General features: G+C 37.4%; 2 protein-coding genes and 1 long non-coding RNA gene across 10 annotated transcripts; all 3 read right to left on the reverse strand.

The window, feature by feature from the left end:
- Positions 1 to 1,896: 1,896 nt before the first annotated feature.
- On the reverse strand, positions 1,897 to 27,993 carry LOC149046132 (uncharacterized). 8 transcript variants are annotated; one of them, XM_089206940.1, is made up of 13 exons: positions 27,911 to 27,992; positions 10,469 to 10,557; positions 10,084 to 10,237; positions 9,570 to 9,634; positions 9,079 to 9,154; positions 8,480 to 8,590; positions 8,219 to 8,283; positions 7,734 to 7,809; positions 6,854 to 6,933; positions 6,483 to 6,636; positions 5,454 to 5,542; positions 5,010 to 5,055; positions 1,897 to 3,247 (listed from the first exon to the last, which is right to left on the reverse strand). In XM_089206940.1, exons 1-13 carry the CDS (start codon positions 27,930 to 27,932, stop codon positions 2,649 to 2,651), a joined length of 1,626 nt encoding a protein of 541 aa, XP_089063066.1. In that variant the 5' UTR covers positions 27,933 to 27,992; the 3' UTR covers positions 1,897 to 2,648. The 8 variants fall into 8 exon arrangements, with proteins under 8 accessions (XP_089063066.1, XP_089063067.1, XP_089063070.1 ...); XM_089206941.1 differs by lacking the exon at positions 27,911 to 27,992 and adding an exon at positions 12,520 to 12,713 and having other exon boundaries at positions 8,480 to 8,587; XM_089206944.1 differs by lacking the exon at positions 27,911 to 27,992 and adding an exon at positions 12,520 to 12,713 and having other exon boundaries at positions 6,483 to 6,558; positions 6,854 to 6,924.
- Positions 13,346 to 14,430, reverse strand: LOC149046133 (uncharacterized). Its single transcript, XR_016186745.1, has 2 exons — positions 14,255 to 14,430; positions 13,346 to 13,666 (listed from the first exon to the last, which is right to left on the reverse strand). It is a non-coding gene; the product is annotated as an uncharacterized LOC149046133 (long non-coding RNA).
- Positions 18,828 to 22,279, reverse strand: LOC149046134 (C->U-editing enzyme APOBEC-1-like). The gene is made up of 3 exons (XM_089206951.1): positions 22,168 to 22,279; positions 21,715 to 21,760; positions 18,828 to 20,130 (listed from the first exon to the last, which is right to left on the reverse strand). Exon 3 carries the CDS (start codon positions 19,976 to 19,978, stop codon positions 19,532 to 19,534), a length of 447 nt encoding a protein of 148 aa, XP_089063077.1. The 5' UTR covers positions 19,979 to 20,130; positions 21,715 to 21,760; positions 22,168 to 22,279; the 3' UTR covers positions 18,828 to 19,531.
- Positions 27,994 to 27,999: the final 6 nt, after the last annotated feature.

The following is a 27,999-nucleotide window of genomic DNA, read 5'->3' on the forward strand; positions in this document are numbered from 1 at the left end:
CATGGGCAGAATAAAACCGGCCTTCGAAACACGTTGCAAGCTATCGTTCGTTATTTAGAGAAAAAAAACCCAGTTAAACCATCAATATGGGGTATTATCGAGGACGAGAGAGTTAAGCAAGCGACCACGTGACATTAGACAATGGTGGCCTTTTTAAAGGCAACGGGATTTCCCCTTCTTCCTTCCTGCAGGTAACAATACTGTATAAAATCGGATTGTTGAGCAAAATAGAATTGGCCTTGAAACACTCTCCAAGATATTGTAAAAATTTCCCGAAGACGGTCTCATCACTTTAAAGTTCTTCTGATCAAATCTGTGCCGAACGCTCGACTGACCTGTCTTTTAACTAGCACGCGGGAAACACAGAACACCAAACCGTAAATTGGTCAAAAATATAATTGACAATGGTTTGAATCGGAGACCTTCATCCATAGCAAAGGTATAATTTTCATCTTGGTTTAAACGAAAATTAACTTCCCCTGAGCTGAAAATTAAAAAGGTGAGACACAGCAAGAGTTTATGTCTTCTTGGATACAGTTATCGGAAACGCAAATTTTGCGAGTAACTTTAATTTGAAACGTTAGTTGGGGTCTGCTGAACAGGTTACAAGTGTAGCTATGATGACGATAATTTTAGAATAATTAAAGTAATGATAACAAATTTAGAAATAATAACGATGATAACGATAATAATTTGGGCCTTGATACTTGTAAATGCCTAGGATGCTGGCATCTGAAGGAAATTTAGAACCCGATTTCCTGAGGATGAAAGTTAAGTCAGAGAATGAGGGTAAGAGCGCAAAATTCACACATTGATTGATAAGAACGAAACCCTTTCATGTTACCCCGTGCTACAAGTAGGCGCGAAATTAGCCAAGCGCATCGAAGGTCACCTAAAAACACTGCAGGCGATTTCCTGTGTTAGCTACGTTCTGCTTTATGATTGGCCAAGTCACCTCAAGGAGCAGATAAACCGTACTCATAAGTTCAAGACTTGTGAAGGGAATTTCTTTTGCTCTTTTTAAGGTATCCATGGAAATAACCCCAGGGCAGTTTCGGTCTAGAGAAAGCGGTTACGCACAAAAACGTCCTTATCCGTAGGCAAACGCTTTTTACCCATGGGTGAAAGGGCCAGTGTAACCATGTGAAATTAGATAATGATTTAAACAGGTGGCTTTCGTAAAGGTAACAAGATTTGCTCTTCTTCCTTCTAGCGGGTAACAATGTTTTATAAAATCTGATTATGGGAATATTTATGGAAAACTTTTTATGACCCATCAATTTTCATCTTAGTTTAAATTGAAAATTAATTGCCCCTGAACTGCAAGTTCGAAAGAGATACGAAACTATCGATCGCATGAACACATTAAAAAAGAAAGATTCTGCAAGCTATCGTTAAAATTTCCCTAAGAAGGTACGAAGGAGTCGACACAGTGATTTGAATCATGTATGTATCGCGTACGTTCTAAGGGAAAGCCTGTTTCATTACTTTAAAGTTCTTCTGTAACGCAGTGGTGGTCTAATCTGTGCCGAACGCTCGACTGACCTGTTTTTTTTTACTGGAATGAGGGAAAAACAGATTTTCAGCTTTTTCTGCCCACTTTAATTAATCATTCAATCAGACTGGTGCTATAACATAAAGAATGAAATTGACGTTTTTTTCCTTCAAACAACACTGTTTACCGCAAATACTGTATTCACAACTTTATGTGTCTCAGTCACACCATTTTATGAATAAGGCTATCAAAATTCAAAAGATAAAAAACGAAACATTAAGGATTTTTTTATCATCTTGAAATGTTATTCGAAATTAATTTGACCTATTCTTACTGTAGTGTATTGCGTTACATTGCGTTACCACTTGAAGGACATTTGAAAAAACCATGCGCCATTGAAAGCTTGAGCAAGAGTATTTAATGCAACCTACATAGTATTACATGTTACAATGTGGTAACTTACACAGTATAATTATATAATAACACAATTCCAAACAAAAAAAGTCAGGTTATAAACTCAACCCTTTTCAACTTTTGAGAGCTTAAGATACAGAGAAATAGATAGGGTAAACAGTTACAACTAATATAAAGTTGAAAGCTGAAAGATATACGTTACAATCATCAAACCCTATGCATCCTAGCAAAAATAGAGTCAATTAGCCCCACAACTTCTCCCAAACATTCATACTTACAGGAAATCCTTAATTTTTGTGGGACTGTATTAACTCAATTGTGTGGTAAATCTACTTTCCTAAATTAGAGTAAAATAACTAATTACGAGCATTGTATGGTAAATGTACTATGTTGTACTATCACTGAATAAAAGACAGTTGAATTATAGCGTGAAATGAGATAAGTCACTTGACTTATGGATACTCTACACTAATCACTATTTGACTGTGCAGATGGATTATATATGCATACATACATATATATATATATATATATATATATATATATATAACTATAACATCAGGTTAGTGTAACTGAGGTCAATAACCGACATATTACACTTACTACCACTAGCACTTTCTCTAAATTATCCCAAGAGTACTTTTTCTCTAATCTGTCATTTATTCAGAGTTACGCCTTCTCCGAAAACCACATCGTTTCTCAGAGCCACAGTTCCAAGTAGAACTGCCTCGTTTCAAGTTCACCAAAATATTAAGCGCGAGTGGAATCGTGAAGACAAGTCATCATCATCATCAGAGGTGTCTTGATCTTGCTCGCTTTCATATGTAAAGAGCACTTTATTTAGCATATCTTCTGTGTCTTCGTCTCTTTCCGTTATTCTATTTACATCCGAGGAAGCCATAGACTCAAGGTCAACTCCAACTTCACGCCACGAGTTTGCATTCATAGCTTGTAAGGTTACACCTGCTTCCCTTAGGTCTCGGAGGCCATATTGATTTTTTTCTTCATGTATACGATATAAGAATGAAAACTGGATGATGAGATTTCTGATATTTCTGTGATTTTCATAAAAATCTCGTAATTTATTTGCACAGTTACTACAGGGTGAGTAGTTTAAAGTCAGAGTGATTTCAATATCATGATGAACAGCTACTGCGTCACAAAAGTCATCATCGCAAAGCATTACTGCTTCTGCATCTTTTGTAGAAGGTATGTTTACGAAGCGCTTATTGAAAATGCCTTCTCCATAACTGGATTTTATAGAAGCGATGAGGTAGGTGCGATTTGGCCATTTTGTACCTTTGACTCCTGTCCAAAGTAAGTCATTCAAGAAATGGTCTAGAAAACAAAACAAAAAATAAAAAACGAAAATATAATGATTATTAGCACGTAGAAATAGGGATATATTCTCAAAACAAATTCGAAAAAAACCACAAGGCCAGAAAGGAAACTATGCAAGTAAAACACGCAATAAACTCTTTGCAACATTCTTGTACCAAGTATAAAAACGAGCTGTTTGATTCTGGAGTAAATTAAATCATATGGTACTTGAAATACATTTTTTAGAATTTTATTTATTAGCATTTAGTCATTAGAAGAGGTTTCGCTACAGTGTCAGATTTCAAAGTACGACTGTGAGATGTACTTTACTCAGACCTCGAATAATCTAAAAGAAAGTTAAGTTTGCCGTGTCTCGACTCTTCTAAGCTGAACCGGCTGCAACTTGAACGCTCGTCTGACTATGATTGCCCAGCGGGTTTTGGCGAAGAGGGCAATTAAATCTTAACTATGAGGAATTATGGATATTTTGAAATAAACTCTTGGAGGAAGTTTTAGAGTTTTTCAGGACATGGATCCTTTTCCCGCAAACAAAAATATAAATGTCAATTCTGAGCTCATTTCTGTTCTTTAGGCAGAAAAAAAAACTGCATGTTATAAGATATGTTATGAACTACTAAAATTAGAAGTGTTTGGGAATTGTTTAGGCCTGTTTGATTGTCCCGAAATCCTTATGCGAGTCTTGTGAGCCTTAGTTGGCTATTAAATCCACCCATTTATTTTTATCCTCTGAATGATATGTGTCCTTGACTGTTGTAGTAGGGCTTACTGCTCGTACGGTGATCGTCATTGCTGGTCGTAATTGGATTTGTCCTTGACCTTGCTTAGAGGTGGTTTTTTAAGTACTCTGTTATTCATTTTGAATGTCTTGGGGTATTTAAGAGCTAGTTCTTAGCGCTAAATTTTTAGAGAATACCTTGGACAGAGCCTCCGATAGGGAAATAGACTATTTCTGATCAGACGCCTGGTGCCCCCCGTTTGCGCGTGTCGTTTGGGCTCGTTTACCCCAACACTCCAATAGATTGCGTATTAAAATATGTTGCATCTCCAAAAACGTTTAAAGTTCAAATTCGGGGGAAATAAAGTATGATTTTTAGTAACAAGGGAAAAACTGATTGAAAACGGTTTTAGCTATTTTAAAGACGCGTATCTGAAATAAAGGCTTATGAGATTTTCTTAGTGGCAAACCGTATTGTTAATAAAAAAAAAGGATTACTCAAACATTTCTTTCGCAATTTGAGTGTCGTTGTATAAGATGGTCAATATATGGATTTTACTTGAAGGTTCCTAAAGTGTTACTTAAAACGCAAATAAAAGTAATAAATACATAATCGATCGAACGTGGCGCCAAAAAGACGCAAATCGAAATAAGTAAAAAGCTGAATACGTTTCTAAGGCAAGAATATTCACCCTTGGTCCCGGTTGTTCAAAGGATGGATAAATTTATTCACTGGATAAGCTTATGCAGTGTATAAGATGGCTATCCACTGGATAGTTATCCAGCGGATAAAAAGTTGTTGCAGAAGGCATGGATAGCGAGGCGTATAACTATCGGATGGATAATTCGCTGTCCAGGTAGTTGCCTAGATGATAACCCAAGCGTTGCGTGATCTTTTCGCATATACCCGACAAAGGGCGCCAGAAAACCAAACTTTACACCTGCCGAATGTGCAGTTATTTTCGAAAAGTAGACATGTGACCTCTATGCTTCACAATACTTATGCAGTTTTTCGAATGAAGAAATTGAATTTGCTCCACTTACCTTGGACGGGCGGAGGGGAATCACTTTCATCACCCGATGTAGAGCTCTGGAAAGAAAAGACAGATTTGAAATATAAATCACTTCTTTCTAAGAAAGTTACGTTTTGCGTGTGTGCGTGCGTGCGAGTGTGTGTGGGTGACTTTGTGTACGTGCGTATATTCGTGTTTCGTGCGTGTCTGCGTGCGTACGTGTTTCTGTGGCCATGATATTGAACCCAAGACAAAAGAAAATAGAGATAAACTGGTCTGAAAAATTTATAGCCAACAAAATGTGAACAGCACGACATAAGTAATTCTTTTGAGAAATCCATTTGCGACTTCGTCGCACGGAAATTTTCATGATCCACACCAGTTTAAATTTCCCTCTTTAAGCATTAATGCTGTCCTAAATTTGACCCTTGAAACTAATGAGCAGGATTATAGAATAATAAGATATAAACCATACCCAAAAGCTTTCGAAACAAGGCTGATCTCGGAGGCCGAAGAATCTGTCGTCGTCGTTTTTGTCTGGCTCGTCTCTAATTCTCCAAGTATCTGTGGCGTAAGAATCGGTAAAACATAAGTTCCCCTGATTAACTCGAGATATCCTTTTGATCCAAATTATCTGTTAATCAATCATCTGGATGAACTTTACACCTGCCGAATGTGTAGTTATTTTTTAATTTTCCGCGACACTTTCAAACAAAACAAAAGTCGAGTATAGAAGGTAATAACTGACAAAGTCAATGGCCTTGGAGTTGCAAATAGAACTACCATGGAGGTGAAGGAAAAGTGGAGAGGAATGGTGAGTGGAGCAAAGAAAGAACACAGCAAATGTGCCATTGCAGGAAAGAAGACCGGGGGTAGAAAGAAACCAGATTCCCCGAGGGCTACCAACTTTTTGTGCACTGGATAACCATTTATAACAAAGTTCGGATATGATGCGCGCTGTCATTGGGTGAAAGAGCATGCTCTGCGAGAGTGCAGAGCATACAGATGAGCTAAAGCTGTCGCGACATCTGCCAAATTGTACCATGTCCGACCTTTTCCTGGACTTTTCCCAAGTTTTTTTTCTTTAATTGAAAGAAAAATTTCGGAACAGGCGAGTCAGCAAATAGCAACAGAAGAACCAAACAAAGGTTTGTAAACATGCTAGGCGCCGTAATTGACGTTCATATAACGTGAGCAGAGAGTAAATGTTCAAGGAGAAAACGAAATGGAGAGTCCGAGTTTTGAGGATTTTCCAAGGTGATAACCCAGGCGTTGCGTGACCTTTTCGCTTGCACGTGCTAGTGGCGAGCCAATATGATAGAAAATGTTGCTCTTTCCCCGGCAAATGGCGCCAGAAAACCAAACTTTACACCTGCCGAATGTGCAGTTATTTTCGAATTTTCCACGACACTTTCAAACAAAAACAAAAGTCGAAATGTGACCTCTATGTTTCAAATTACTTATGTAGTTTTTCGAATGCAGTTACTGAATTTGCTTCACGTACCTTGGAAACGAAACTCCTTGCTGGTCCTATCAGGGAAGGTCAGAGGGAAATCGTTTTCATCGCTCGATGAAGAGCTTTGGAAAGAAAACAAGCCTATATTCGAGCTTCGTGCATGTCTCCGTGTGTAAGTGTGTCCGTGGCAGCGATGTTGAATCTAAGACAAAAGAAATAGAGATAAACTGGTCTGAAAAAGTTTATAACCAACAAAATGTGAACAACACTACACAAGTAATTATTTTGAGTAATCAATTTGTGACTTCGTCGCACGGAAATTATCATGATCGACACCAGTTTAAATTACCCTCTTTATGAATTACTGCTGTCCTAAATTTGATCATGGATACTAATAAGCAAAATGGTATGAACCATACCTGTAAACTTTCCAAAGGATTCTGATCTCCATCGTCCTCTTTGTCTGGCTTGTATCTATTTTTCCGGGTACCTGTGTAGTCTGAGAGCCAATAAAAAATGGCTGAGTTCGTTATATACATGGGTTTCGAACCCAATGAAAACACATGAAAACCACACGTGTTTTGGATCACATATCAAAAACACAAGAACATGATTAATCAGCTACACCGCCAGTTCATTTTTTTCCGTTGACAAAATTGTTTACATCACAATTCGTGAACGAAGAAGTATTCAAACATAAAAACCTTAGCCAGTGGTTTAAAGTGTTGGCGTCCATATTTTCAAAATCTGTTCTTAACTACTGAACTGTGTACAAATCTCCATAATCTTTAAAAGTACTACCAGCATCAAGTACCGAGAACTTAAGCTTTTCTATTTATCTTCCATTCGTGAAAAATCTAATCGCTATTTGGTTTTGTGGTTAGCTGACTCAGGAATACTCCCTTGCAACAACTTTGATTCTTCTTCCCCAGTTTTTGGAAAACGAAAACAGCATGTTTACAAAGGTTTGTAAACATGTCCGGTGCCGTAATTGACTTTCATATAACGTGCGCAGAGAGGAAAATCCTCAAAAAGAAAACGAAATGAAGAGTCCAAGTTTTGAAGATTTCTATGATGATAACCCAAGCATTGCGTGACCTTTTTGCTTGCGCGTGCTACTGGCGAGCCAACATGGCAGAAAATGTTGTTACTTCCCCGGTCAATGGCGCCAGAAAACCAAAGTATTTTTCGAATTTTCCACAACACTTTCTAACAAAAACAAATGTCGACATGTGGCCTACATGCTTCAAATTACTTATGTAGTTTGTCGAATGCAGTTACTGAATTTGCTTCACGTACCTTGGAAACGAAACGCCCTACTGGTCTTTTCAGGGAAGGTCAGAGGGGAATCGCTTTCATCGCTTGATGTAGAGCTCTGGAAAAAAAACACAGATTTCAGATATATATCACTCCTTTGTAAGAAAGTTACGGTCTGCGAATTCCTTTTTATAGCTTGCGTGCGAGCGTGAGAGCGTGTGTGGGTGACTTTGGGTGTTCGCGGATATTCGTGTTTCGTGCGTGTCTACGTGTGTACGTGTGTGCCTGGCTATGATGTTAAATCTAAGAAAATAGAAATGAACTGGTCTGAAAAAATTAATGACCAACAAAATTTGAACAACGCTACATAAGTAATCTTATTGAAAAATCCATTTGTGGCTTCGTCGCACGGAAATTTTCATGATCCACACCAGTTTAAATTTCTTTCTTTAAGAATAACTGCAGTCCCAAATTTGACCATGGATACTAATAAGCAAAATGATAAAATTATAAGATATATACCATACCTGTAAAGTTTCGAAATACGTCTGGTCTCGAAGGTGGTCTGGTTTGTGTCTATTTTTCCGGGCACCTGTGGTGTAAAGATAGTTCTAAAACTCATTAATAATTCACAAGTCTGAGAGCTAATATAAAAATGGCTAAATTTGTCATATGCATGAGTTTTGAACCAAATGAAAACACATGAAAACCACACGCGTATTGGATCACATATCAAAACCACGCGTGGTTTTCATCATTTAAAGCACTGAAACAATACCCCTACTTACCAAAAAAGTAGGAATAGTTTTGACGTGTTTGACGTGACTTGGTCACGGCCTCGTGCTTTAATCTGTTTGAAATAATCGCCCTTGCGATTTCCTTGCTGGAAAACCGCACTGCTGATAGAAAAAATGATTACTCAAACATTTCTTTCGCAATTAAGAGTGTCGTTGTATACTATGGTCAATATTTGGGTTCCACTGAAAGGTTCATAAAGTGTTCTTAAACTCGCAAATATAAATAAAAAATACATATAATTAATCAACGAGGCGCCAAAAAAGACAAATTGAAATAAATAAACAGCTAAATACGTTTCTAAGGCAAGAATATTTACACCTGGCCCCGTTTGTACAAAGGATGGATAAATTTATCCACTTTATAAGGTTATCTGGTATATAAGATGGCTATCCACTGAATAGTTATCCAGCGGATAAAAAGTTGTCGCAGAAAGCACGGATAGCGAGGCGTATAACTATCGGAGGGATAGCTCGCTGTTCAGGTAGTTGCCATGATGATAACCCAGGCGTTGCGTGATATTTTCGCTTGCTCGTGCTTCAAATTACTTATGTAGTTTGTCGAATGCAGTTACTGAATTTGCTTCACGTACCTTGGAAACGAAACGCCCTACTGGTCTTTTCAGTGAAGGTCAGAGGGGAATCGCTTTCATCGCTCGATGTAGAGTTCTGGAAAGAAAACACAGATTTCAGATATATATCACTTCTTTCTAAGAAAGCTACGGTCTGCGAATTCCTTTTCTTTTAGCTTGCGTGCGCGCGTGCGAGCGTTAATGGGTGACTTTGGGTGTGCGCGGATATTCGTGTTTCGTGCGTGTGTGCGTGTGTGCCTGGCAATCATATTAAATCTAAGACAATAGAGATAAAAAATAGAGATGAACTGGTCTGAAAAATTAATGACCAACAAAATTTGAACAACACTACATAAGTAATCCTATTGAAAAATCCATTTGTGACTTCGTCGCACGGAAATTTTCATGATCCACACCAATTTAAATTTCTCTTTTTAAGAATAACTGCTGTCCTAAATTTGACCATGGATACTAATAAGCAAAATGACAAAATTATAGGATATAAACCATACCTGTAAAGTTTCGAAATACGTCTGATCTCGAAGGTGGTCTGGTTTGTGTCTATTTTTCCGGGTAACTGTGGTGTAAAGATAGTTCTAAAACTCATTAATAATTCACAAGTTTGAGAGCCAATATAAAAATGGCTAAATTTGTCATATGCATGAGTTTTGTACCCAATGGAAACACATGAAAACCACACGTGTTTTGGGTCACATATCAAAACGTATAACGTATAATTATCGGATGGATAACTCGCTGTTCAGGTAGTTTACCATGGTGATAACCCAGGCGTTACGAAATATTTTCGCTTCCACGTGCTAGTAGTGAGCCAACACGGCAGAAAATGGTTGCTCATTCCCCGGCAAAGCGCGCCAGAAAGCCAAACTTTACACCTGCCGAATGTGCAGTAATTTTCGAATTTTCCACGACATTTTCAAATAAAAACAAAAGTCGACATGTGACCTACATTCTTGAATTACTTACGTAGTTTTTACACAATACAGTTGCTGAATTTGCTTCACACACCTTGGAAGCGAGACGCCTTACTGGTCTTTTCAGGGAAGGTTAGAGGGGAATCGCTTTCATCACTCGATGTATCGCTCTGGAAAGAAACCGCGCGTATATTCGTGCTTCGAGTGTGTCTGCGTGTGTTCTTGTGTCCGTAGCTGTCACGTTGAATCTAAGACAAAAGAAAATAGAGACAAACTGGTCTGAAAAAGCTAATAACCAACAAAATGTGAACAACACTACATGAGTAATTCTTTTGAGAAATCCATTTGTGACCTTGTCACTCGGAAATTTTCACGATCCACACCAGTTTAAATTTCCCTCTTTAACAATTACTTCTGTCCAAAATTTGGCCATTGAAACTAATGAGCATGATAATAAAATAATAAGATAAAAACCATACCCGAAAACTTTCGAAACAGGGCTGATCTCGGAGGCCGAAGAATCTGTCGTCGTCCTTTTTGTCTGGCTCGTCTCTAATTCTCCAAGTATCTGTGGCGTAAGAATCGGTAAAACATAAGTTCCCCTGATTAACTCGAGATATCCTTTTGATCCAAATTATCTGTTAATTAATTATTTGGGTGAGTTTGTGGGCGCGCGGGTATATTCGTGCTTCGTGCGTGTCTCTGTGTGTACATGCGTCCGTGGCTATGAGATACGAAGAAGTGTATGGAGAAACACGAGACGTAATCGAGTGTTTCTCTTCACTACTTTCGTGCTTTAGCCGCTTCCTGCGTCCTTTACAACAGAACAGAACACAGTCAAGGCTTCTCTATTTGTTTTCTAATAAAGAATCCGTTAAATTCCCCCGCGCATTACTTTCACTTTTCAAAATAAATTTTAATTCCAAAGCGAACAACAGTGTCATCAGCATGCTCTATACTCTCACTACGCTACAATAAGCCAATCAGAGTCTTTGTTATAATAGTTCAAATAATCTGATTGGCTGTACTAGACCAACGCTGTCAAAAATGTCAAACCATCAAAGTTCAAAACCCATCAAAGTTCTTATTCTGCAATTGTTTACAAACTTAAAAATGGTTGGGAAGGTCGAATCTAACACTTTTTCCTGAAGTTTTTTAGTCTCTAACACAGAATGTGGAGGTGAAATGTTCGCAGTGGCCAAACGGTCTTTGGTCCGAACTCCCAATCCCAAAGTCCGGATATAAGCACCGACCAGTGAAATTACGAAGTCCATATGACACGCATCCTGCATACTGCTAGGATCAGCAATGTCGATAGCTTAATATTTGTAGATAGAAATAAGAGAGATGGTAAGTTTTTGAGCTCGGTATAGAAATAAAGAAAGAACATCCGACGAAAACATCTTTCTCTATTTCTTTACCGAGCTAAAAAATTACTATCTCTCTTATTTCTATCTACAAACATTACGCTTTCGAAACTGCTGATCCTAGCAGTATTCATACGATACGTGTCATATGAACTTCATAATAAATCTCAGTCTGATGGTCTCATGGGACTCAAAATCTTTACTTCGTCCCACGCTCGTGACTAGACCAACACATCTTTCAGCCACAGTCTCACTGCCAGCCATTTTAAAGTCAAACTGAATTATGAAGTACAAAATTTTATCATATGGACAACATACTGTCATGCGACAGTCATATGATTTGAAAACAATGGCAATTGATGACTCATGTGCTCGGGAAAGTCCCTTGCATTACATCGTCAACTTCCTGTTTTTCAATAACACCATCGGATGGTCAGTGTATGTAATTTCTTTAAAACAAAACCATCTTTTATTACTGGGAATTATTTCTTTTTAATAACATGTTGTTCACCAAAAAATGTAAAATGATATGCTCGAAATAATTGGGAATACTTTTGATTCGAAATGGTCTGGAACCGCTGTATACTATACTTCAGAACAGCGTGTTGCGCGTGTTGTTTGAGCTAGTTTACCCCAACAGTCCAGTAGATTGCATATTAAAAAATGTTGCATTTCCAGAAACGTGTGGCGTTTAAAATTCGGGGGAAATAAAAAATAACTTTTAATAACAAGACCAAAACCAAATTAAACCGGTTTTAGCTGTTTAAAGCTGCATGCTTGAAATGATCATTTCGTGATTTCCTCGCTGGCAAACCGCATTGCTGACAAAAAAATATTAGTCCAACATTTCTTTCGCAATTAGTGTCGTTGTATACAATCGTTAATATTTGAGTTCCTCTGGAAGGTTTGTATTGTCTTCCAAAACTCGCAGATGAAAGTAATGAATACAGAATCGATCGAATTCTTCGAGCGCATATCGAACGGGCTTTTCTAAGACATTGCTAACCAAAAGGTGATTCATACCAATTTTCGAGCCGTGAAAATACCAATGAGTTAGGTCTTCAGGACACGCATTAGTACTTAGGAAAGCCTCTTTCATCACTTTACATCCCCCCTCCAAATAGATTGTTGAACATCTGTTCTGAAACAAATGCAAGCTTTACCTTCGTCAGACGCTCCTGTCATCGATGCAAGTCAGTTTGTTGATCAGAGAAGAAAACCCGGTTAAACTATCAATATAGGGTATTATCAATGACGAAAGATGTTTAGCAAGCCACCACATAACATCAGACAATGGTTTGGTGTGCTTCTTATGGGTAAAGATATTTATAAAATTTGATTATTGGAATATTTATGCAAAAAATTTTGATGAGTCATCAATTTTCATCTTGGTTTGAATTTAAAATTAACTCCCGCTGTGCTACAGTAAAACATATGAGACTATTTCATGAGCAGAATAAATTTGGCCTTCGAAACATTCTGCAAGCTATCGTTCGATATTTAGAGAAAAAAACGCAGTTAAACTATCAATTTAGAGTATTACAGAAGATCACAGATTTTTAGAAAGCCACCACGTGACATTAGGCGATGGGTTTAAACAGGTGGCATTCGTAAAGGCAACGGGATTTCCCCTTCGTGTTTATTGGAATGTTTATGGAAAAAATTTGATGATTCATCACTTTTCATCTGGGACATTAGGCGATGGGTTTAAACAGGTGGCATTCGTAAAGGCAACAGGATTTCCCCTTCGTGCTTATTGGAATATTTATGGAAAAAAATTTGATGAGTCATCAATTTTCATCTCGGTTTAAACTGAATATTAACTTCCCCTGAGCTACGAAAAAGATATAGACCATTTACATGAGCGGAATAAATTTGGCTTTCGAAAAACTCTGCAAGTTATCGTTAACACGGTTTGAAGACAGTTTCGTCACTTTGAAGTTCTTCTGTAACGCATTGGTGGTCTAATTTGACCTATTCATACGACAATTCTATTGGAAAGAACCATTTTAATCGTAGTGTCCTCCTTTCTGATGCAGAGATTCAGAGATTATCTCAGTAACCCGTCAAAAATATTCTTATGTTGATACCTAGTGTCAACAAAAGCTCAACTTGCGCTTGCACTGCTTAAAAATGTTCCTAAAGCTAACTGAAGTTCTTTCAGCACCAGTTTCATAGATACAGGATCTTCCGTATTGTTTTTCTTCCCGGCTTTCACTGCGTGTATGACGTCACTGGTCATATCTTTGATATCTTTCAACTCGCTTGTGCAGACTTTGATCTTTTGTTCCTTTTCTTTGTCTCTTGTTCCTGAGGAAGAAAAAAGAGATGATATGATCATCCATCACAGGTTCACCCCACTACCTCCTCCCTCAGCATTTCTATATATGTAGTGCGGTAAATATTTATACTCATAGTGAAAGGAGGTTTTGTGAGGGCAGCGTGCGTGCTTACCCTCAAAATACAAATCAATAACTGGTCGGTGCTTATATCCGGACTTTGGGATCGGAAGTTCGGACCACAGACGTTGGGCCACTGCGAACATTATTTCAGAGCTTGAAAGCTCTGTTAATGTAAATACAATTGGCTTTTTCTTCCGGCTCTCGAAATAAACAAGTTAACTCTCGATTCTCAATAAAGTGAAATCATTGAGCTCAATACTTTCTTTATTCTGCAAGCATGTTCGGTCAAGATGGCTGCATAATACCTTCTTTTTTCCCCATTTTTATGTACCTCGATTTCGTTTCCGTCCATAAAAGCGCAAGAAAATAATTCGGCCAATATCCAGCCATCTCGACGTCATGTTTGGTCAATAAAATATATTTTAAACTCTACCTCCACTGACGTTCTTTTTTCACAACACTTTTATCATTTTTTTCTTTCAATCATTTCCCTCACCCTTTGATGTCCGTCGAACCACCACCGCGACTTTCTTCAATACAGCATGGACGACACTACATGCCATTTCCACTTGGCTGAGAAGAGGAGGCAACGAAATGATTAAAAGAACGGATAGGAATAACAAATAGACGCGCCTAAAAACCTTTCCGGATTAAACATTAACTGAGAAATAATTCCGGTGACTTATCTCTCTTCACTTGGCACAAAATTTTGGTGACGGAGATCTTCATCGATCCTAAGCAAATTACGTTAAAACTTTGTCGAAGAAATTGAAAAATTCGCTCCAAATATTTCCCTTTGGTTTTTGCAACGTGTTCAATAGACACCAACGCAGAATACGTGGTTTTTACCAAATAGGAGCATAAGTTTTTATTAAGTCGAAATTAAATCCAACATAATGGCAATCCTTTGGAAATTTTTTTCTTCGAGTGAAGGATCCGGAATTTGACATACTGTTCCTTTCACTGACATACTCCATGCGACTCACGATAAGCAAAACCTCAATCATTATTGCGAAACCTAGAATTCATTTATTTCATGTCAAAACTATCTCTCGAAATGCAAAGTTATTTTTTGATATAGTGATAAAAAACGAGGATTTAGAGCTTGCTCTCCTTTTTAACAGTCCTATTAAAATACAATTCATTTGTATAAAAAAAATAAAATAAAAAAAATAAAAAAAAGAGCGAACGGGGAATAAAACAATCCTTTTAGCCCAGGAAGGACGAACTCGCAGAGATCAAGAGTCCACATGGCACTGCGCATAAGTTCAACAAAGAACAGCAATGATAACGATACAATGATAGTAATGACAGTAATTTTAGAACAATATTTAGAATAATGATAACAAATACAGAAATAATGACGATGATAATAGCCATAATGATTCGGGCTTTTATACTTGTACATGTCTAGAATGTTGGCATCTGAAGGAAATTTAGAACCCGATTTCCTGAGGATGTAAGGTTAGTCAGAGAATGAGGGTAAGAGCGCAAAATTCACACATTACTTGACAGGAAGCTTTAAAAGCGCGCCAAAGAAGAGAAAGAATTGAACGATAAATCATTGAAAGTAACGATCGTCACTTCGGTTCGAGGATTCACTTGGACTTGGACGTTCCTATAAACAGAAAGATTATAACTTATAATTAATCAACCTCGTAACTGACAGTCTGAAGGGCAAACTCATGAAAAGAAAGAAATACTCACTATGATGCACAGAACCCTGCCATGTTACCTCGTGCTACAAGTAGGCGCGAAATTAGCCAAGCGCATTAGAGGTTACCTCAGAGCGCTGCTGGCTACTTCCTCTGTTAGCAACGTTCTTTATGATTTGCCAAGCCACCGCAGTGAGCAGACAAAGCGTACTTATCAGGTCAGGAACTGTCATGGGAAGTTCTTTTGTTCTTTTTGATGTATCCATGGAAATAACCCAAGGGCCGTTGCAGTCTAGGGGTTACACACAAAAACGTCGTTGCCCGTGGGCAAACGCTATTTACCCATGGGTAAAAGGGCTAGTTTGACCACGCGACATTAGACAATGGTTAAAATAGGCGGCCTTCATATAGTCAATAGGATTTACCTTTCTTGCTTCTTGCGGGTAACAATATTTCGCGTATTATCTAAGGGAAATGAATAAAGGGGGTAAGTTTCTAAAGAAACTGTGGTGCTGCGTCGGTGGGAGAGTATAGCAGGTAATTTAGTGTTAGAAACTGAGTTGAAAACGTAAATTGGCCTCCGTTAAGAGTTAAAAGGCTGACGTTTCGAGCGTTAGCCCTTCGTCGGAGCGATAGACGGAGGGCCAACTTTCGAAACAACAACAACAACAACAACATACTTTATTGACTTTCCCCAAGGGGGCTTTTCAAAGACAATGTTATAAAAATAATCCTATTACAATTAAAAATCCTATTTACAATTAAAGATGTTTTAAAATCTGAATGTTCTAAAAGAAAAATGAAAGCATACAAATATATAAAATTACAACTCTGTGAGTAATTTGGTCCTTAAACGTTTTTTAAAAACCTTAACGGAGTTGCACAGTTTTAAGGAATTATCCAAAGAGTTCCATAAGTTTACAGTTCTATAGAAAAATGTTCTCTGACCGCTAGCTGTTCTAAAGAATGGAATTTGCAAAAGCTGCGAATTTCTGGTGCTACGTCGACTAACCTCGGCTCGCTTTATGAATTTTGATGAGAGGTAATCTGGAGCCTGACCAGTCATGCATCTGAAGGCCGTAGTAGCGTTCCGGTAGTAAAGCTGGCTTTGAACTGAAAGCCAATTTAGTTCCTTGCGAATTGGTGTAACGTGGTCAAATTTACGCGCACCGCTAACAATGCGGCATGCGAAGTTCTGCACCGCCTGTAACTTGTCAACATTACATTTTGAGGTATTTGACCAAACATTGGAACAATAAAATAACCTGCTGAAAACTAAGGAATTAATAATCATCAAAAGTGTACGTTTGTCGAAAACATGCTTGACACGGTTTATTTGGCCGAGGCGGGACATGCACGAGGAAGCGGTCTTAATTATGTGTTCATCGTAAGTTAAATTAGAATCCAAAATCACACCAAGGTCTTTGGCGGTGTCTGCGGGGACGATGTCCTCACCCATAATGGAAAGGGAGCGAAATTGCAATTTTGCACGCATCTGCCTGCTGCCAAATATCATCAGCTTGGTTTTGCCAGGGTTAAGTAACAATTGGTTGTTGGAACACCATTCTCCTATTTTAAACAAGTCGTCTTCCAAATCAGCAATTGCATCCAGGTTGTCTTTAAGTTCGAAGGAAGTGATGAGTTTCGTATCATCTACATAACTCTGAGTGCTGCATTTCTGTGGGATCGATGGAAGATCGTTCGTATATATGCTAAATAGTAGTGGGCCTAAGATACTTCCTTGAGGGACGCCGTTGGTCACGGACAAAGGCTCAGATAGCGTTGAATGGATTCGTACTACTTGTGTCCTGTTGCTTAGGTAACTACGAAACCATTGGAGAGCGTCTCTGGAAATTCCGACATCTTGCAATTTTAAAATTAACGTGTCGTGATTGACGCTATCGAAAGCTTTGCTCATATCTAATAGAACAACTGCCGTTAACTTCTTTTTGTCAATCGCGTTAAGAATTGTGTCAGTTGTTTCAATCACAGACGTTTCACACGAATGCCATCTCTTGTTACCGCTTTGGCTCTTTGATAGGGTGTCATTCGATTGCAGATACGAGGTGAGCTGATTATGTACTACCCTTTCGCAAACCTTTGATAAGACTGGTGTAAGTGAGATGGGTCTATTATTGTTTGCCTGTTCCTGGTCGCCCTCTTTTGGGATTGGTGTAACCACAGCTGTCTTCCATTTTGATGGAAAAACACAGTTTTGAAAGGATGCATTAACGATAGACGTTATTGGGTGAACAATTGGATTAAGACAATCCTTGATGACACGAATCGGGATTTTGTCTAGCCCTGGGGCCTTGTTTGAAGGCATCGCTGCTATTATACGTTCTATTTGTTTATAATCAATGGTACTCAGTGTGAACTGGTCAGAGAGAGCGTATTGTCTCGGTACAAAATAATTCTGATTTAGTGTTAGGTTGCATTCATTAGCCAGGGACGTAATTTTGTCAACAGTGCTCTGACCAACAGATACGAAAAACTGATTAAATTCGTCTGCAACAGCTTTGTCGCTCTTACTGTATGTTCGCTGAGATGTAGATTTGCAGGGGATGCACTGGCGAATTGCTTTCCAGATATTATTGGTGTTATTTGGATTCCTCTGGATTTGTTGGGCCACAAATTCCTGTTCAGCAATTCTGATTTCCCTCTTTACTTCCTGTCTGAAATATCTGTAGGCAGTCCAAGATAGCGGATCATTTGTTTTCTTTGCTTTCTTACGCCAATCATCCCTGGTCTTCATCAATCCCCGGATGTTGTCTGTTACGCATGGATTTGGTTTACAGCGTGCTTTGAAGGTTTTAACTGGGGCATGGCGGTCGAGTATCTCAGTAAATAGCGAATCAAGTGCATAAAGTTTGTCCTCGACATCGTCGAAAATATCAACTATGGACCACGGTGCCAGTGATACGTCAGCCTTTCAACTCTTTACGGTGGCCAATTTACGTTTTCAACTCAGTTGTTAACACTAAATTACCTGTTCCAAGGGAAAGTCTGTTTCATGGCTTTGAAGTTCTTCCGTAACGCAATGGTGGTCTAATCTGTGCCGAACGCTCGACTGACCTGTTTTTTAACTGGAACACGGGAAAAACAGATTTTCATTTTTTCTGCCCCACTTCAATGAATTGTTCAATGATACTGCTGACTTTGCCATAACTTAAAGAATGGAATTTTTTTCCTTCAAACAACATTATTTAGATGGCTGTTTTCACAACTTCACCTGTGTCAGTCATACTATTTTATTAATTAAGCTTTCAAAATTCTGCAAACATAAAAAACGAAACATTAAGGATTTTTTATCATCTTGTAATGTTATTCGAAATTAATTTGACCTATTTGTACTGTAGTGTATTGCGTTACATTTCGTTACCACTGTAAGGACATTTGAAACACCATGCGCCATTGAAAGCTTGAGGAGTGTTTAATGCAATCTACATAATGTTACGTGTTACAATGTGGTAACTTATACAGCAAAATTATATAATCACACAATTCCAACCAAAGGAAGTCAGGTTATAGACTTTTTAGGGCTTAAGGTACAGAGAAATAGCCAAATATGGTAAACAGTTACAACTGATACAGAGTTTAAAGTTTGAAAGCTAAAAGATATACATTAGAATCATCAAACCCTATGCATCCTAGCGAAAAATAGGGTCAATTACGACTATAACTTCTCCCAAACGTTTATGTTTACAGGAAATCATAAATTTTTGTCTTTAGGCACAAGGTGGTACTGTACTTATCAATCGTGTCATAAATCTACTTTCCTAATGGTATGGTAAATATATTATCTTGATCGCTGAATAAAAGAGAGTTGAACTAAAGCATGCAATGAGAGAAGTCACTTGACCTATGAATACTCTACTAACCACTATTTAACTATGCTATGAAAGCCAGATGGATAAGATATATACGTATATATATATATGCTAATGTACCTGAGGTCAATAACTGACATATTACACTTGCTACCACTAGCACTTTCTCTAAGTTACATTTTTAATGAGGAAGAATTTTTTTCGTCCTTGCCATTTGTTCAGAACTACGCCTTCTACAAAAACCACATCGTTTTTCAGAGCCACAGGTCCAAGTAGACTTGCCTCGTTTCAGGTGTCCTTAAATTTCATCTGCTTGTTGAATTGTGAAGACAATTCATCAACAGAGGTGTCTTGAACTTGCTCTTTTTTATATGGAAAGAGCACGCTATATAGTTCATCGGCTGTATTTTTGTCTCTTTTAGTTATTTTTCCTCTATCTTTCTCCTCCATTTCATTAAGGTCAATTCCAACTTCATCCCACGAGTGTGGATTCATGGCTTGTAAGGTTACACCTGCTTCGTTCAGGTTTCGGAGGCCATTTTTATTTTTTTCATTTTTCATATAATACAAGTGTGAAAACTGGATGATGAACTTTGTGATTTGCTTTTTGCGACTTTTGTAAAATGTTTTTAATATCTTTGCACATTCACTACAGGGTGAGTAGTTTAAAGTCAGAATGACTTCGATATTACTATTACCAGCCACTGTGTTACGAAAGTAATAATCGTCAAGCATTATTTCTTCTGCATGTTTGCATGGCGCGTTTTCGAAGCGCTTATTGAAAATCTTCCCATCATTGACATCTTTGACGACAGCGATTAGGTACGTGCGCTTCGGCCAGTCCTTACCAACGACTCCAGTCCAAAGTAAACTTTCAAGGAACTTGTCTGTGGCGTAATCAAACAATATAATGATCAATCAAAAGGAAAAAATAATGGAGATAACTTACAGACTTAAAGTTTGAAAAAAAACACATTTTGAAACACGAAGCATTATCTCTTGGTATTTTTCTTTGCGTCAGTGAAACGAGAATAACTGAAATGCATTTGAACGGAAGAGTTGCCGATTAACCTTGTCGAGCGCTTATCAAAAGGTGATTCGTTACAAGTTACGAACACCAATGAATCATGTCTCCAGGACACGCATTAAATGGTTCAAAATATAACCCGAAGAGGGTTTATAGGAAGCAAAGAGACACAAGGAGACTTAGAGACTAAATTTTAGAGAAAAAAGAGACAGAGCCTCTAATAGTGAAATAAACTATTAATGATCAGACGCCTGTTGCCTTCCGTTTGCGTGAGTTGTTTGAGTTAGTTTACCCCAACAGTCCAGTAGATTGTATATTTAAACATGCTGCATTTCTAAAAACCTTTAGCTTTTAAAATTCGGGGAAATAAAGAATGATTTTTAATAAAAGAGGCAAAACCGATTGAAACCGGTTTTTAGCTGTTTTTAAAGCCAGGTGCTCGAAATAATCGCCCTCATGATTTCCCTCATAGTAAACAGCATTGCTAATAAAAATAAAGGTAACTCAAAGATTTCTTTCGCAATTAGGGTGTCGTTGTATACTGTGGCCAATATTTGGGTTTCACTGGAAGGTTCGTAAAGTGTTCCTTAACTCGCAAATAAAAGTAATAAATACATAATCGATCGAACGCGGCGCCAAAAAGAGACAAATTGAAATAAGTAAAAAGCTGAATACGTCTCTAAGGCAATAATATTTACACCTGAATTTTGCATTTTATCGGAGGTCTTGCCGGTTATCTCAGTCGAGTGCTTATCGAACGAATGATTTTTAAGGCGTTGCTCAACAAAAGGTGATTCGTTTCGAACCGTCAAAATACCAATATTAGATTCCAATATAGTTTCGAACCGTCAAAAGACTGATGAATTAGGTCTTCAGGACATTGAATGATTAAAAATGTTACCCGAAGAGGGTTTGAAGGAAGCAAAGAGACAACGATATTGATGTAGAGTGTAGCAAATGTACCAAGGAAAGCCACTTTCATCACTTCATACTCCTCCTCGAAATGATTATTGAAAATCTGTTCTGAAACAAATGCAAGCCCTACCTTCATGAAATGCTCCTACCATCGTTTTATGCTATGGTCAATACTAAGGTTCCACTGGAAGGTTCGAAAAGTGTTCCTAAACTCGCAAATAAAAAGAAATACATAATCGATCGAACGCGGCGCCAAAAAGAGACAAATTGAAATAAGTAGAAACTGAATACGTTTCTAAGGCAAAAAAATTTACACCTGAATTTTGAATTTTATCAGAGGTGAGGGCTTATCGAACGAGTGATTTTTAAGACGTTGCTAACCAAAATGTGATTCGTTACAAGTTTTGCATCGTCAAAATTTCAATGAATTAGGTCTTCAGGACACGCATCGCATGATTAAAAACGTTAAGCATAGAGGTTACATGTCAACTTTTTTCTCGAATGAAGTAATTGAATTTGCTTCACCTACCTTGGACGGGCGAAGGGGAATCACTTTCATTGCTCGATGTAGAGCTCTGGAGAGAAAACACAGATTTGAAATATAAATCACTTCTTTCTAAGAAAGTTACATTTTGCGTGTGTGTGCGTGTGCGAGTGTGTGTGGGTGACTTTGTGTACGTGCGTATTTCGTGCTTCGTGCGTGTCTGCATGTGTACGCGTGTACGTGCGTCCGAGGCTATAATGTTGAACCTAAGACAAAACAAAATAGAGATAAACTGGTCTAAAAAAGTTTATAATCAACAAAATGTGAACAACACTACATAAGTAATTCTTTTGAGAAATCCATTTGTGACTTCGTCTGCGTGTGTAAGTGTGTATGTTTTAGCGAGACTGAATCTAAGACAAAATAAACTAGAGATAAACTGTTCTGAAAAAGTTTATAACCAACAAATGTGAAAAACACTACATAAGTAATTCTTACTCCACTGTCGTCCTCTTCGTCTGGCTCGTCACTCTTTCTCCAAGTATCTGTGGCGTAAGAATCTGTAAAACATAAGTTCCCCCTGATTAACTCGAGATATCCTATAGATCTAAATTATCTGTTAATTAATTATCTGGGTGAGTTTGTGTGCGCGCGCGTATCTTCGTGCTTTGTGCGTATCTACGTGTATACGTGTGTCCGTGGCTATGAGACACGAACGAAGTGTAGGGAGAAATACGAGACGTAATCGAGTGTTTCTCTTCACTTCTTTTGTGCTCTAGCCGCTTCCTAAGTGCTTTACAACAGAACAGAGCACAGCCAAGGCTTCTCTATTTGTTTTAAATAAAGAATCCGTTAAATTCCCTACGCATTACTCTCAATTTTCCAAACAAACTGTATTTCCAAAGAGAACAGTATCATCACTATGTTCTATTAAGGAAATATAAAAACGCGCCGAGTGCATCGTTGAGTTATACAAATACTTGGGAATTTTTAAGAACACTAGAGAAGTGCGAGAAGCACTCGCCTTCGGCTCATGCTTCTCCGCACTTCTCGAGTGTTCTTAAAAATTCCCAAGTACGAATATAACTCAATAATGCTAGAGGAACAAGTTTTTTTAATTTATTTTCTAAAATGTATCGTGAATTGCGCGCGCTCGTACCGATGACGTAGGCTGCGTGCATTATATCACACTTTCATAAAGCACGCTCTTTTAACCAATGACAGCGCACGTTATATCCTAACTTTATTATAAATGGTTATCCAGTGGACGAAAAGTTGTTCCAGAATGCTCGGATAGCGAGGCGTATAACTATCGGATGGATAACTCGCTTTCCAGGCAGTTGCCATGGTGATAACCCAGGCTTGCGTTATCTTTTCGGATGCGCGTGCTAGTAGCGAGCCAATATGGCAGAAAATGTTGCTCCTTCCCCGGCAAAGCGCGCCAGAAAACCAAACTTTACACCTCCCGAATGTGCAGTTATTTTATAATTTTCCACGACACTTTCAAACAAAAACAAAAGTCGAGTATAGAAGGTAATAACTGACAAAGTCAATGCCCTCGGAGTTGCAAATAGAACTACCATGGAGGTGAAGGAAAAGTGGAGAGGAATGGTGAGTGGAGCAAAGAAAGAACATAGCAAATGTGCCACTGCAGGAAAGAAGACCAGGGTAGAAAGAAATCAGATTCCTCAAGGGCTATCACAGCCAAATCTATCGAGCTTTTAATAGACCCGTGGCATTTCGGGCTGTATCGATTCTGGTATTAGCCATTATGTCTTCAAATTGGTTAACTTATGGTAATATTTCGGTGTCACCCGTAACGGGCTGATTATGTCTGCAGTGCTTAGTTTTGATATGAAGCAGGAAAACGGGTTATCTTTTCCTCTTTGAAGACTTTGTTTTATTTATATATTTTTTTCTAACTTGATGAATATGTTCTGTTTGCAAAGAAGTATCAAACGCAAGCGGCTGAACGAAAACATCAAGGCCTGTGTTAGACCCAGGAAAGGATGATGCTACTGAACTACAATTTGCAGGAAGGCAAATTAAGATTGTCCAGTGACGATAGGGTGTAATTAGAAAAATACAATCCTTGTAGTTTGCCTGCATTTCTAACATTCAATGAACCCATGCTTGAAATAAATCGATCGAGTAGAGCCAGGTTAGCTTGTGTCGTGGCCGGAAAGTACTTGTAGATTTAGAAAAACCTTTTTTTTTAAAACATTTAGACCTAATACTGGTCATTTTCCCCCATTTTGTTTGTGTTGTGAAAAAATGCTACTTCAAATGTCTAGTTCTCTTCTTTTTCGTTTTTTTGTTTCTTTGTTTTCAAAAAAAAACCAAAAACAAAAAACAAAAAAACAGCTTCCTCAGCGGTCCGCAGTATATTTGAAAATTCAGAATTTCAAAATTCTTCATTTAAAGAGGTTCTTAACAACATTTCATAAATGAAAATAATTCTAATTTATTTCAATAAATCAATTGTCTAAATGAATAGGGGAGTTGCATCAATTTCTCTTGAGTAAGTTGCAAGGAAATGCATACCACTTCATCCTTAAACTACTCACAAAAACGAAAGGATTTAAAGGTTTATACATTTTGTACAAATCATATACAGCACAGGTTTCAGAACCATCAACTAAAACTCCCAGACACCTGTTAACCTGCAGACCCCTGTGAAAGGTCACAGCTAGATTGCAGCTCTGGCATCTATTCCAATACCATTCCATCTTTACCATTACAAAAGACCGAAATATTTGCCAACCCACCTTCAAGGAAGATAACATAAATGAAATGCACCATGCTGTCCTTAAAAGAGAAAATATAAACTTGACCTAGAAATTGAAAATCTAAAACTAAGGGAGAAACAAATGAGGATTATGGAGCTTGTGTCCAGATCAGATTCCCATCAACTAATCCAAACCAAGTGTGACTGATGCACAATTTACTTGACAGTTATCTTATTCCTAATAACTATTGTGAAAAGCATATTATTATTTGAAATTCTATAAAAATATATATTATATTAATTTTATATATATATAATATTATATATTTCTATATAAGTAACTACAGATGGTACTGTAAACTACCCTAAATGATCCCACAATTGTGGTATCATCCAAGCCATGCCAAAGGACTCAAACTAGATAAACTAAACTAAATCACTACACCATCAGCAAAAAGTTGTTTTAGTATAATTGCTCGGGTCCTTTCAAATTCTGGTGTAAATTTGCTTTGTTGTTGACATCATTTTGTTACAATTGTTTCGTCTGTTTGTATGGAGATAATCAGCCAGTCTTACTTCATTCAATCAGCAAAAGTTTCATATCTTTATTTTGAAAAGTGTCACACCAAACTTATTAGCATCTTTTTCTCTCTTTGGAATTAAATTTTCATCTATTGCATTTATCACTTCATTGATAACATTGAAATTCGGCATTCCTGCACTAATCACCTCATACAAAGTGATTATGGCCAGATATGATGCAATCCTCAACCAATCAGAGCATGCACATCTCTATAATCACCAGAACAATTATACTAAATAAATATATTGAAAACTCACATAACATTTTGAAATTTTATTTCATCAATAAATTAAGTGATTGCACAGTTTGGACCTAAATTCTGTTATTAATTTTTGTAGAGTTAACACTGATGAACCATTCATCCAGAAATGTACACATGCTTTAATCACATAATGGTTTTAATTTGGTTGCCTTTCATTACTAATACATCAATCAGTTAGAAACTTCACCATCCACCCACCCCCCTACCCCCCCTCCCCGACACACACTCCTGGGAAGCTTCCTGGGCATTTCAACTTTTAAAAATTGGTTGGTGAAATTCCTGCCCCCCAGGACAAAAATTGTGTTCAAATGCCCTAACCAATATTTTGTTTACAATTTTGCAAGTTTGAATTTGTATCCTGTTATCATGATCTGAAATAGAGGGAAATGAAAACAAAAGGTTGATTTTAAAAATTAACTCCAAAAATAAAAAAAATATACATACATCCGTTCATTAATAGAATAGCAACTGCAGATATACAGCGAGGACCGTCAATGTTGTAAATGCACTATAAAACTGATATATCCAGCTCTAAGCTGTAAAATTCATCATTTAATAAAATCTTTTAATTCAATGTAAATAATTTTCCAAGGATGAGTTACATTGAAGCAATTTTGAGCACTTCTTGGATTTAGTTGTAATTTATAAATTTTCAAATCAAAAAATGATATATTGAATATAAGGCCTATATTTTAACTAAGAAAAACAGAGGGGGATACTATTATGTTAAAGAATTCATCGATTGTTCCATGTAATACCTCAATGCCTATGGCAGCAATTTTTACTTCCAATGGCACTTTTCTGGTAGTCAATACAAACAACAAAATCTTCATTTATAGACTGTGAATTGATGTTAAAATCAAACCTTAATTTGAAATTGTTTCTTCACTTTACATTCAACAAACTACTGAGTAATAAAAATGACTTGTTGACAATATACTATCATGATTCTAGTCAGTTTCAGTTGAATTCTTGACTTTTCATTGCTTTCAATATGCCCTTCACTTAGTCAAAATGATCACAATTGAGGTACTTGTATGAAATAGAAAATCAGAGATTACAATACAAAATTCAATGTCATCACTTTAGCCAGAACTGGATGTGTTAAGCATAAAAAGCATGAGTGATCTAATTTGAAGGTAGGATGTACAGACTGTATTGGGTATTCCCATAAGAATGCCAAACATCATTTTATCCCATTGCCTTAAATACAGATTGTCAATACATAAATCATTCACTGGAAAAAGGAAAACAAACTATGAAAACTGTTAAAGAAGACAAAATGTTACAATCTCTTTTCGGAAACAATAAATACTAATGACCACAATTAGTTGTGTGCCACAGAGACTCCACGGTAGGCGAGATCTATTACGAAGTTCATATGACACGTATCCTGCATACTGTTAGGATCAGCAATGTCGATAAGCGTAATGTTTGTTGATAGAAATAATAGAGAAGGTAAGTTTTTGAGCTCGGTAAAGAAACGAAGAAAGAACATCCGACGAAAACATCGATTCCTCATGGGGACTCACGCTCGTGACAAGGGGAATACATCTTTCCACCACAGTCTCACTGCCAGCCATTTTAAAGTCAAACTGAATTATGAAGTACAAAATTTCATCGTATAGATAACATATTGTCATGCGACAATCATGTGATTTGAAAACAATGGCAATTAATGACGCGTGTCCTCGTAGTAGTCCCTTTGCACTACATCATCAACTTCCTGTTTTTCAATAACACCATCGCATGATTAGCGTGTGTAGTTTTTTTTAATCAAAACCGTCTTCTGGGAATTATTTCTTTTTAACAACATGCTGTTTACCGAAAATGTAAAATGATATGCTCGAAACAATATGAAATACTTTTGATTCGAAAAGATCTGAAACCGCTGTATACCATAATACAGATGAGAATGTTGCGCGTGTTGTTTGAGCTAGTTCACCCAAACTGTCTAATAGATTGCATATTCAATAGTGCTGCATTTCCAAAAACGTATGGCGTTTAAAATTCGGAGAAAATGAAAAATAACTTTTAATAATAAAGGCAAAACCAAATTAAACCGGCTTTAGTTGTTTTAAAGTTACGTGTTTGAAATAATCACCCTGTGATTTCCCTGCCGGCAAACCGCATTGCTGACAACAAAATACTAGTCCAACATTTCTTTTGCAATTAGTGTCGTTGCATGTAATCGTCAATATTTGGGTTTGTCTGGAAGGTTCGTATTGTCTTCCAAAACTCGCAAATAAAAGTAATGAAAACAGAATCGATCGAACGTGGCGCCGAAAAGTGACAAATTGAAATAAGTAAAAAGTTTAATGCGTTTCTAAGGCAAGAATATTTACATCTGAATTTTGCATTTTATCGGAGGTGTTGCCGATTATCCTAGTCGAGCGCTTATCGAACGGGCAATTTTTAACACGTTGCTAACCATAAGGTGATTCATAACAAGTTTCGAGCCGTGAAAATACTAATGAATAAGGTCTTCAGGACACGCATTAGATGATTGAAAATATTTAATATATATTTAATCTTTAGGAAGCAAAGAGACACGACGATATTGATATAGAGTGTTGCAAATGTACTTACGAAAGCCACTTTCATTACTTTGCATTCCCCCTCCAAATAGATTGTTGAAAATTTGTTCTGAAACAAATGCAAGCCTTACCTTCGTCAGACACTCCTGCCATCGATGCAAGTCAGTTTGTTGATCAGAGAAGAAAGCCCGGTTAAACTATCAATATAGGGTATTATCAA

Source organism: Pocillopora damicornis, chromosome 5, assembly GCF_964200805.1.
Source record: "Pocillopora damicornis chromosome 5, jaPocDami1.2, whole genome shotgun sequence".
Taxonomy (NCBI): Eukaryota; Metazoa; Cnidaria; class Anthozoa; order Scleractinia; family Pocilloporidae; genus Pocillopora; species Pocillopora damicornis.